At 43.6% G+C, this 12,635-nt stretch overlaps 1 protein-coding gene across 5 annotated transcripts in view; it reads left to right on the forward strand.

The window, feature by feature from the left end:
• KDM1B (lysine demethylase 1B) overlaps window positions 1–4,426 on the forward strand; it is a 47,056-nt gene extending 42,630 nt beyond the window's left edge. For all 5 annotated transcript variants that reach the window (XM_053247437.1, XM_053247434.1, XM_053247435.1 and 2 more), the window contains one exon: window positions 2,211–4,426. In XM_053247437.1, the coding sequence (XP_053103412.1) occupies window positions 2,211–2,294 (84 nt within the window). In that variant the 3' untranslated portion in view covers window positions 2,295–4,426. The remainder of the gene's footprint in view (window positions 1–2,210) is intronic.
• The last annotated feature ends 8,209 nt before the right edge of the window (window positions 4,427–12,635 follow it).

Consider the following 12,635-nt stretch of genomic DNA (forward strand, 5'->3'; position numbering starts at 1 on the left):
TAATTCTCCTGGGCCCTTTGATGATACACAGTATCATCATTGTCATGATATCGTCCTGGACTTCTTGAAAGGTCAAGGCACTGCCTTGCAGGGGTCTGCTGCTATCTGACAAGTGGTTCCAGAAAGTGTTGCTGGGGGATTTCTGCTTCACACTATGAGAATTAATCTATGGAGTGCTGCAGAATTCCATCTTGTTTCCCATGCTTCTGATATCTCAAGGATTTGGAGCTTAGTGTTAGCATATGCTGATTATGTCAGTTTTCTCTCTCTCCTCATCCCAGTGAGGCCATGGATTTTTTTAAACTGATGTCTGTAATAAGAAATGGGTTAGATTAGGGTTTATAAACTAAAGCTTTGTCCAGATTCCAGACTGAGCTGTTGCTGGTCAGCTGACCTAGGAGTAGATGACAGGTATGTTTCTGATGGAGGAGTGATTCCCTTGCAAGATGAGGTTTTGGGTGTTCCTGCACCTGACTCTTCTGTTGAATTCTCAGGTAGCAACTGTGGCCAAGAAGCCTACCAGTTACATCCTCTCTTGGGAATTGGAGATCTAGATCCCAAGATGCAAGCCTTGGTAGCCTCTAGGTTGGACTGCTGTGATGCACCCAATGTGGGGATGCCTCTGAAGAAGACAGTTCAGCTGGAGAGGTTGCTTGCACCAACCAAAGAAAATGTTAATTCTCAAAGGCACGATTCAAAGTGCTGGCTTTGACCTGTTACATCCTTAATGGTCTTAGTCCTGAATATCTGAAGGAATGTCTCTCTCATATTCTTCCTCCTGTTTCAAAGATCTGCCCTTTTGTGGGTACTCCTTCTCTCTGGACTACAGCTGGTGGCCACCCAACCATCAGTTGGGCCTTCTATCTGGTAGTCCCTGAAGACCTCTCTGCCTAGGGAGACATGAATGGCTAGCTCTAAGGATGTGCACGGAACCAATTTGATCCCTTTATGGGCCTCCGAACTGGTTTGAACGATCGGCAGTTCCACCGGTTTGAAGGTGGGGGGGTTATCTTTAAGGGTGGGGGAGGGTGCAGTTACCCCTCCTTCCACTGGTGTTTGGTTTTCTGAAAGTCCATTGGGGACTTTCCTGCCACCCCATTGCCCCCTTGACCGGAAGTAGTTGGAAGTACCGGATGTGCCTGCATGTTTCAGGCATGTGCGTTGCGTGTGTCGGGCACGTCGCAAGCACACGTCCGACGTGCTCGCGAGTGCGCCTTGCACAGGCACGTCAGGTACTTCCAGGTACTTCCGGTCAAGGGGGCAACGGGGTGTGTGTGTGTGTGAGGGAGGTATGCTGCCACCTCGGCGGACTTTCGGAAAAGCAGAGGGAGGGGTAAGTGCACCCCCCCACCTTTGAACATCCCCCACTCGTTTCTGTGCACATCCCTAGCTAGCTCCTTTGTAGAAGAGTGAAGACCTTCACTTTTTAGGAGGGCTCCCTAGACTGAACGTGTGTATTCTGCTGAGTTTAAATGTGTTTTAAATTACTGGGAAGCATTAATTTTATCCTTTTGCTGGGTTTTATTGTCACCTTTTAAGTGATTTTGTTTCAGTTTAATTCTTATAAATGAATTTTTTTAAAAAATCACTCTAATTAAGCTGCTTCGGGAGCTATGTTTTAGTTGGAAATAGAGATGGAAATAGTAACTTAAAATAAATAAGTTCTGTCAGCAGACTGTGGTGCTTCCCCCTAATCCTGTTAAGACATCAGATTAGCTGCATGGTGTCCCTTACAGGTTTCTCTGTACTCTAAGAATACATATCTGTACTTCAGAATCCTAATAAAGATGGAGGCAATTCTTTTTCTTGCAAATAGTCAATGTAGGATATCCCATGATCATACCATTCCTATTAGCTGTTAACTTTGGGTAAGGTCAGCTTATGAAAATGGCCTGTGATCTAAATCTTGTTCACAGCTTATTTTATCAGGTTGTATTCCATATACATATTTGAGCAAATTAAATTTGAAGCTTCCTGGGTGAGGTCTCTGCAAGCAATCAAGTATATAACATTTATTTATTTATTTGTTTGTTTATTTATTTATTTATTTATTTATTTATTTCATTTATTTATTTTATTTATATCGCACTCTTCTTCCAAGGAGCTCAGAGAATACATGTTTATTTTTATCTTCACGCAAATAACAAATAACAATTGTTTTTCTGTTTTCATATGGCAATCTCTCAAATTACCTTTCTATTTTTAAATAGGCCACAAACAGGCACTTTCCCCAGACAGTTACGGGAGCCTACTTGAGCGGCGTTCGAGAAGCAAGCAAAATAGCAGCATTTTGAATACTAAACTACTGTTTACACAATTTTTTTTACAACAAATTCCTCCAGTTCAAACTCAGTATTCTGGGTGATTTGTCATTGCCCCAAGTGATACTTAAGAATGTGGTACCTGAAGTGACAATCTTCATCTCTTGTTCCACCTTTTGTCTTCATTTTTTAACACCTGAGGATGCAATGATACTGAAGTCTTATGAGCACAGCATGCCAAAATAGCAATTATTTATAAGCAGTGCAAGCAGATGAACAAGCACATAGACAAGACTTTCCATTGTGGTCCATCTGAGATAGATATTTTGTAGTCTGGAATATTGTTGACTTAAAAATGGTGGTGGTTGGTGGACCGTTAAACAGCTCACATGTGGCCAGTGTTGGAACAAGAACAATATTGGTTGCCTCCAATCATGTTTGAACATGTATGTGTTCGTTTGAAACCAAACTGCTAGAGGTGCTCATAAATGCAATCATAGGGCTTGTTGGTGATGTTCGGTCTTCTAATTAAAGAAAATAAACCAATACTTTAGAAACCTTCCTCTATTATTTACTCAAAGAAAATGTCACAACAGTATGTTTTATGTATATAATGTAATGGGGCTTTGTCGTTGCAGATCATGTAAATAGCCACAAAATTAACATTTTGCTGGTCTATTTAATTTTGTGTAGTGAAATTTCTAAATCATACAAGATGTGTAAGTGGAATCATTTATATATGTATAATTGTGAAAGCATGGTAAGGATCAGCCAGTGGAGACCTGAGTGAAGCATTTAGATTTTGTGCTTAAAAATAGGGAAGAATGCGGTCAAATGTTGCATTTTATGAAGAATTAAAATATTATATGGTATCAAGTTAAGCGCTTATAAGTCCCATTGACTTTAAATGAGAGACTTAAGCAGACACCTATATTTCTCCTACTGAAATCAATAGGACTTGAAAATGCTTAACTTAGATTGCACGCGCACACCCTTTGATATGTACAAATTTACTTGTGGCCATAAAGCCTGCTGAAGAAAAAGCAACTTGTATTCTAGTTGCACATTATGCTAAATAATACAAACAAAGTGGTTGAAGATATTCTATGTATGCACACAGAGGTCTTTTATCAGCTAAGTTTTGCATTTTTTGTTTTGAAAAAATATTGGAAGGGAAAGACAATTTCAGTATGGCAGCATGGGCAGTCATTTTTGCCATTACATACTGAAAAACCTCAGAAAATGTACAATTGACACTTGTGTTTTGCTATTAAAATGCCAATACATACAGATTTTGCAATGTATAAAGTTCTGAATAGTAACTTGGTTTTTAAAATCACAGTAGAGAGAAGAATGGAAAGTAATCTCCTGGTAAGAAATTATCAAGGCTTTCTTTGGTGTTGAACTGCTGTTGGCTTTTATTACATTCCGATAGGTGGAGTGTAACTGTGAATGCTTTTAGAACATGTAAAATATGTGGGGTGCTGCTTTCCCTGCATTTGTTCACCTTTACATTTGAAATTATTCCCAGCATTTGACCAGTGTCAGTGCTTGGCTAGAACAAGTTACCTAGCCTATATCTAAATCAACAACTACTACTAGATCTGCTACTCTCCTTAATACTTCGTGATCCTGCTGGTGACTGATGTGCAAATCTATCTTAAAATAATTTAAATGAGTGTGAGAGAGACTTGCCTTAGGGAATAACTGAAGGGGCAAACTGAAGCCCACATGCAGTGGTACATGCATGTGGAAGCAAAGCACTTGGAATTTGAAGCAAAGCACTTGGAATTAGGTATGACTGTAAGCATTTCTATAGAATTTAGTATTGGGACAAGGGAGAGTCATTTTGTAAATGTGAAACCATTTTCTCTATAAATACCTGTAAATTATTGTTTTGTGGAAGTGTTTAAATGGCAGACACACCTGTTTATAATACACACACAAAACTTCTAAGATATGGAGACTTTTGTACATTTATTTAAAACCTAAAATATCCAGGAAGAGGCAGAGGGTTCATTTCTAACAACTGATCCCAAAGAATTAAAACAGCAACAAACCTTTTGAAGCCTCTTGGAGCATCTTCATTTTTTCTACTGTGTACAAATGACTGTATGCCTTGTAAATCAAGGAAAACATTAAAAAGCAGTCTTCTAGCTGTGGAGCATGATGGTGTAGAGTATATTCTGTGTGTGTGTGTGTGTGTGTGAGAGAGAGAGAGAGAGAGAGAGAGAGAGAGAGAGAGAGAATAGTGGCATAATAAAACTGGAAAGTGCCCATTCCCTTGTGTTGATACCTATTGAAATATTTTTTTAAAATCTACAGCCCTGCATGTAATGAACTTTATATGGATTTATAACCTGTCGTCTCCTAGATAAAGATCCATAGGATGACAGTACATGAAAACTCATTCACCATAGTTACCCAAAGAAGAAAACAAGTTCTGGAATGCTGACTTCTGTTGAGCCTGAGCAGCAGGGAAGTAACTTGCCTAGGGACCAAGAGGTTGCTGGTTCGAATCCCCGCTGTTATGTTTCCCAGATTATGGGAAACATCAATATTGGGCAACAGCGATATAGGAAGATGCTGAAAGGCATTATCTCATACTGCGTGGGAGATGGCAATGGTAAACCCCTCCTGTATTCCACCAAAGACAACCACGACTCTGTGGTTGCAAGGAGTCAACACCAACTTAAAGGCACAACTTTAGGCAGTTCTTGAGTTGACAAACAGCCATAGATGTTTCTCTACCTAATCTCCCTGGTTGCAACATTATTTTGAATCCAATGCTGTGGTGGTGGGGAGGTCTTGCTTATATAATGCCCAGTAGATCACTACTCTGGCCCAAGATCTATTTCTATTTGGAAAAAAATCCTCCTGCCCCATTCTTTCCGTGCAGGGAAGAGGGGAACTGTTGACAAGTGAAGCTATAAGCAATACCGTATGAGCACAGGGGAGGCTAGCTCTTTGACGGTTATACATCTGCTCCACCATTTCCCTCTCCATCCAGTGAAAGTCAGTCCTGACAATATGGAAGAGAACATTTTGCCTCCTTTATTGTATACTCAGGCTGTCATTCTAAGCACTTGTTAAGACCACCCATGGAAAGCGGAGGGACTTGTTCCTAAGACCACAGGCTTAGCAAGTTTTCACATGCATCCTCCACCCTGTCTTCTGTACAATGTCAGGAGGAAAACAGCAATGCCACGTGTATCATGAAGTTGGTAACATAACACAAGGGGTTGCAAGTAGCAATCCTCTAGCAGGATTTTGCTTATGGGCAGCTAGTTCCTAATGTCACACCTTTCATCTTTAAAGCTTTATGCAAAGACAGGCTGCTAGCTGCTATGCTCTTACCAGCCAGTGCCTCCTTTATGTTTGCCAACCACGTAAAAAGCCCTCACCCTGCTTGGAAACTTCAAGGGTGGGGCATTGGCAGAGGGAATGACTGCCATGTTCCTCAGGAATAAAAACTGAGCAGGTGCTGAAGTCCTGGTTGCCAGGGCAGGGAATCATGGTGGCGGCAAAGCAAGCGATGGCTGCTGCACTAGCAGCTGCTCCTGTTTCTTGCCACCTGCAAGCAAGTTGCCCCTCACTTTGGATAATGGGAGTTGTGATCCAACAGCCAAAGTTGTGCACCCCTGCTCTAGAATAAAAATGGGAGCAGCTGCTGAGATTGCCTCAGAATGCACTAATGGCACACTGAATGACACTGCCTGCTCGTATCGCTTAGCTATCTATTTTCTGCTGGAGCAGGTTCGGCTGGGCCCACAGGGCATATTCCCACTGTGCCCCAGCTCCCACCTGTAACTACCCCTTCTGCTCAAGACCTGGTGCCCTCCCCACATATATCTCACCCCCCCCCCCCCGCCGTGCCCTCAGTCCGGCCCTGTGCTGGAGTGCTAAGATTAATTAAAGTGCATGACTTTAATGCACTGGAGGGGCGGGGTATAAATATTTTAAATAAATAAATAAATGACTGGATCATGGCGTTTTGAAGTCTTCTGACTTGTATCTCTTACAAAGATTTAAATGCTAGCCAAAGTTGATTTCTAATGAAGACATTTTAACTTGTTTCTGTTTTTTTAAATGAAGATTTCACTTTCACCCCAAGTTGTTAACCTCTGTTCAAGGAGCATGAGCTTTTCTGAATCTGATTTCTTCTAAGAAGATTTCATTATTATTTTAAGTTAACAATTTTGTACAGAACTAATGAAAGCTTGATGATTAACTTGCTTCCATCTTGTGAAAACTTTTATTACTATTCAAAGTGGACATTTAATTATATTTTATTACAGTCTATTCAAATTATTTACTCTCTGCGTACTTTAAACTTACATTTGGTATACATATAGGCTCCTGGGGTGAACTGATGCTTCTCTGTGCACTTGGAGAGCAAGTGGAAGAAAACAACAGCTTTTCTAGATAAACCAATTACAAAATTAAGTAATGCCACGGGGGGGGGGGTGAGGTGTAGCAGAGAGAAAATGACTAGCCTCATGATTATTGTAGAATAAGATGTTACTCTGGGATACAATCCCCAACACAACTCTAGATGGAGGCAGCACATCATTCCTTCCTCACTGAAATGGAAGACTGAAATTATGACCCCACTCCCCACAGGACCCTCAAATCTAGAAAGTTATGGGATGGTGACCTGATAGGGCTCTAAATGCTCCTTATAAGAATTCTCAGAACCGTGTGCAACTCCCACAGAGAATTCTATGACCAACTGGAGGCTTTAACTCTGGAGCTGCCTTAAGGAAACATTGCTAAAGAGAGTCACTAGAGAATGATCTACTCTTTGTTACAGTATAGTAGTCATGGCTGAGACTTGTACTAGAGCTGTGTGAAGAAAAAGCCCATGATCTCTGATTTTAGTCAAGGGAACAATCAAACATCTCTTGTCTGTACTCTCTTAGAATGCTCTCCAATTGTCCTATATGACTTCCTATCCTATGATACTTCTCTCCAGGATTCTTAAAAAAACAGTGGAGCAGGCAGATTTAATTCTGATAACGATTTTCTGCTCTAATGGTGTCGGTTGGTAACAGATCTATGTGGAAGTATGGCAGTAACTGTGCCAGTGATTATGCTTGGCTCAAAGTGGGGAAAATAGGTGCTGATCAGCCAATAGCGCTATTAACCTTAAAGTACTTTGAGAAAGTTGGTCATGATGTGAGCGTGTTGGAAAGGACAAGAGAAAGAGTACACAAGTGCCATGAAAACAAAAGAGTTGCTTTATTGAGGAATATGATAGGGTTACAGAGAGTGAAAAGAGGGTGGTTAAACAAGATATTAGCACTTAGTGAGCTCACCAACCATGCTCTTCCTGTAATGGGGTTTGGCAGACTCTCTGAAGACGGCACAGGCAGCTCCTAAAGCACATTCGCCAGGTCATAGAGCTGAGAAGAAGAACAAGTTTGAGGGTGAACAAAAGAAAAATAGAAGAGCCATTTTTCATAGCTCCCTGGGATGCTTTTCTCCAGTTGGCTCAAGCATGTGGTGAGCTATGGGGTGTAGAGATTGATGCCTTCTTTGGGGAGGGTTTTATAAGCAAAAACATACCCTGAGGCATGATTGAAGGGTTTGCAGAAGTATAAAGAGGTAGATATCAGGGGTGCTTGCTCCATATAAGGCATGAATATTGGGCATTCATTTCTCCGGTGTGTTCCGTAAACAAAAGAAATGTTTCACAAAAGATTGCTGAAAGCAACCTAAATAGAAATGGGTAGTGGTGGTGGGGCACATTGGGTGAATAATGTCAAAAAGCACAATTTTGTTCACAGCAGGGAGGAAGCGAGATGAGAAGTTCAATTTAACCTTGGGACTTATATTTTCATAAGGGAGGAAGAGATCTGGCATTCTATTGCTTTGGGTCTCATTTATTCTTCTGATTTCGTCTGTGTCATTTTTATAATCTTGTTTTAAAATTTTGCTGTAAACCACCTTGGGATTGTTTTAATGAAAGGCGGTATATAAATTTAACAATAAATAAATGAGGAAATGCCTTATTAGAACAACCTATCACTTTTGAAACACAGTCAGCTATAGCTTCTCTTCCAAGCAGGCTAGGAAAATGGCTAAGTTTCTCTTGTTTGATGAGTGTATTGAAGCTCCCAAAATAGCACAGAGAGTGAGGCTGGTAACAAGGTACCTGAGCCTACATGGATGCTTCCAGTTCAGCTTGACCCATCATACATCAGACTCAGCCTGGCCAGGCCTTACACAAGGACAGCCCTGCTGCATCAGGCCTAATGCCTACCTAGTCCAGCATCCTCTTTCACGCAGTAGCCACCAGATGCCCCTGAAGCCCACAGGCAAGAGGTGAGGGCATATTTTCTCGCCTGCTGTTGCTCCCTTTCAACTGGCATTTAGAGGCATCTTGGTTCTGAGGCTGGAGGTGGCCTATAGCCAGCAGACCAGTAGTCATTGATAGACATGTCCTCCATGAATGTCCAAGCCCCTTTTAAAGCCATCCAAGCTGGTAGCCATCACCACATCCTGTGGCAGAGAATTCCATAGATTAATTATACACTAGTGGGCCCGGGCGCAGAGCATCTGCGCCTTTAGCTGGGCACAGCCGTCCCCCACCGTCTCGGGGACTGGGGGCAGAGCCAGCTGTGCCGCCGGCGGCTCCCTCCGCCTCACCCCCCCCACCATGCTGCCGCCTCCTTCTCCCTCCACACACCCCTTTTCCCCCTTGCGGCGGTGCTGCGCCCGCCGGCCCGACTCCTGTCACGTGCTCTTCCCTCCCACCCTTGCGGGGGCAGGGCTTGCAACATCCTGCGCATCCCCCCTGGCCCGTCTTCAATAATCTCTTTGCATAGCTGAACCCACGTCCCACTGCCGTGGCCGGCCGCCACCACCACCGTGCTGCCGGGCCGCCTCCACCGCACCACCATCACCGCGCTGTTGGGCCGGGCCGCCCCCTCACATCTGCGGCCGGGCTGGGGCCCGCCGCGGCCTGGCCTACGCCGCGGCCTGGCCCGCTGCCTTGCCTCCGCAGCCGCCCAGCCAGGCCATGGCCGCCGCTGTCCTCCTGGGTGCGCCTTACCCAATCAGGCGCCCCCACAGCCCCCACAGCCCAGCCGGGACGCATGATCGAAAGGCACACCCAGGAGAATTATATATAGAGATTGTGTGAAAAAGTACTTACTTTTTAGGTCCTAAATTTCCTGGCCTTCAGTTTCATGGGGTGACCCCTGGTTCTAGTGTTGTGAGAGAGTGAGAAAGGTTTCTCTCTGCCCACTCTGTTCCATGCATAGTTTCGTACACTTCTATCATGTCTCCCTGTAGTTGCCTCTTTTCCAAACTAAAAAAACCCAGATGCTGTAGCCTTACTTCATAAGGCCCCTAATCATCTTGGCTGCCCTCTTCTGTACCTTTTCCAGTTCTACAGTGTCCTCCTTAAGATACGGTGACCTGAACTGTACACAGTACTCCAAATGTGGCCACACTATAGTTTTGTAGAAGGGCATGATATTCATATTTTTATTTTCAATCCCCTTGCTCATGATCCTGAGCATGGAGTTTGCTTTTTTCACAGCTGCAGTGCATTGAGTCAAAATTTTCAATGAGCTACCCACCACAACCCCAAGCTAGGGCTTCCCTTCCAGCCTGCATGCACAGACCTCGGTGCACTCTTCCGCCCTGGCTGTCCTCCTCATGAGGAGACTCGGCAGGGCGACAGAGGCTGCTGCTCAATGTCTCTTCTTTCTTCCTTGTTGCTGCAGTGCCGCCTCCACCTCAGCAGCTGGTCCGCCACTCAGCCCTACTCCATGCCTTCTCTCCCCTCTGGACAACTCTCATGAGATGGGCCATGTTCATACATCTTTATATTTAAAAGCTTTAGGATATTTCCACAATTTGCTTAACCTATTGTAAATGTTTAACATATTATCAAAAGTGCTTTGAAGAAATCTATATGGTGAACTCTGAGCAGCATCTAGAATGATGTTTATGCAAGCAGTTCTCCCCAGTGTCTTTCCCTATTTGCAACTCTCAGGGGTCTGCTGAAACATCACTCCCCAGGGACTCATGGGCTCCCCAGAAGCACTTCACCTGGGTACCAGGGCATCTTCACTTTCCCGCCACCACATTGCAGCCCACAGTTGCTATACATCTCTTTTTTTGGCAGGCCTATAGGACTGTAGCTATAGAGGAGATTCTACTAAGAGGCGATTCTCACGACCGCCAAAAAGCAGGCTAAGGGAGCCTAGCCCGCTTTTTGGCCGTGAGCTGCCACAGGAGACAAGAGGCTCCCAGCAGCAAACCACCCAAACCACCCCTCCCCTTAGCCCAGGTTAGTGGAGCGAGCACTCCACTCACTGGGGGTTACCAGATCGTGTGCTGCCGCACCACGGCAACTCATGAGACCCCCCAACCGGGAGGCGAAAAAGCAGCTTCCTGGCTCATGGGTCTCTCCAGAATGCCCTGCGCACTGCTGGAACTACCGGGGGCTGTGCGGCCCTCAAACTCCCAAGCCCTCGCTGGCTCTGTGACAGAGCCAGCAGTTGTGTGGGTGGCCACTGTGGCCACCCAGGGACGGCTGACTGATCGTCTGTGGGGAGAGTGGACTTAGCCCACTCTCCTCGCAAACCCCATCCAGGCTCTTCTCACTGATCGTGAGAAGAGCATCTAAATCTCACTTAGGTGTCTCTGGGTTACTGACCTTTGTGGTATTGCATTTTTGGAGTGAGGCAGGTGCTAAGCAAAGGGAGGGGGGGAACATTCTGTGAAAGCATGAGAGCTGCTTAGACACTGGAGCAGTTTAAGATTGGTCTCTCTGCTGAAGGTGGAGTAATAGAACAAACCAGGGTTGCAGCAGTACAAACCAGGATTCTGGGTTCAGATCTACAGTTGGCACAAACTGTGGTTAAACACACTAGCTTCAAACAATGACAGTAGTTTCTTACTGGGTAGCTTTTCACAAGCCATGGTTTGTAGACAGGCATTGGTTTGATCAAATCAATCATCTATATTATTAATTCTCCTGGGTGTGCCTGATTGGCTGAGGCACACCCAGGAGGAGGGAAAGAAAGGGGGGGGGAGAAGTGGCAGTGGGGAAGAGATGTGGCTGGGCCTGGCACGGGCTTAGGAAGCGGAGACTGAGGCAGAAGGTGTGGGGGTGGAAGAGGTAACTGCCGGCCCCAAAGAGTGCACAGATGCTGAGCGGGGTTGGCTAGTCATTGAGTTAAACAAGCCATGGTTAATGTTGTATCTGAAGTCAACTACTGTATTAAATACTTGTTCAGTAACCCCATAAGTATTGACTTAAGACAGGGGCTTCCATATAAATGCTAATATATTTAACCCAAAAGAGACAACAGTATGCTGCTATTATAATTGCAATATTTTAGTATTATTTAAATACAGCATCTTTCCTGTAAATATGCAGTGTTCACTACAGTTTCTTCCATGTTGCAATAAAGCTTAAAAACATAAAAAACCACTTTAGTAAATAGTTTTGTTCCATTCCAATATGAAAGACTATATTTGTACAAAACAGCCATTTAGCTGTCCCTTTCCTAACCCTTAAACGTAACTGGTTAGTTTGATTCAACATGCCACATCTCAGATTTACCAGCAGGTGTACCACAGGTGGCAAATTAGCACTAACAGTTAATCTAACAGCTGTCAATAAACATAACGACGCCTTATTTTCCACTAGCCCTATTGGTTTAATATTGAAAAAAATATGGTTGGTGGATCAAAAGATTATATATTTAGTCATTTCTTTTTGACTGTTACCAAATTAAATTGTAGGAGGCTACATGTGTATAGATGCAAAACTGCTGATAGATTTTCTTTCCAAAGAAGTCAGCTGGGGTTATGTTTTAACACACCAAAACATGCACAAAAGTGTTAAATGCTATCTAAAGCTCTTGTTTCTACTCTGATTTTGTCATTTAAAAAAAAAAAAAATCTCAACTTATATTGGACACAGTATCTCTTGAATGGCATATAAATTATTTAATCAAAGCATGCAATATGCTCTTTCAGAAGGTGTTTGATAATGTATTATTTCAAGAGATATTTAGTTATACAGAAGACAGTGAAATCAAGAAGCATAATAAAAGGGTCATGTGGAAGAGCATTTTCTCACGTGGGGCACACCTTTTGAACATCTTGGTCTAAAGAAATGCTTCCATTGCCATTTGTTTGGAGGTGACACCCTGTACCTTGCCAAGAATGAGGACTGCTAATGGAAGTATGCAAACTGCAAATGTGCATACATCTGCTCAAGGTAAGCGAGGATCAGAAGCGCAAGCACAGAGATAGCCCGATCTAGATAGTTTGCCTCATTACTTGAATTTGGATTCCTTTGGACCTTACAAAACACTTTCTTCTAGATGACACACAACAGGCACC

Source organism: Hemicordylus capensis, chromosome 4 (genome assembly GCF_027244095.1).
Source record: "Hemicordylus capensis ecotype Gifberg chromosome 4, rHemCap1.1.pri, whole genome shotgun sequence".
In the NCBI taxonomy this organism is placed as follows: Eukaryota; Metazoa; Chordata; class Lepidosauria; order Squamata; family Cordylidae; genus Hemicordylus; species Hemicordylus capensis.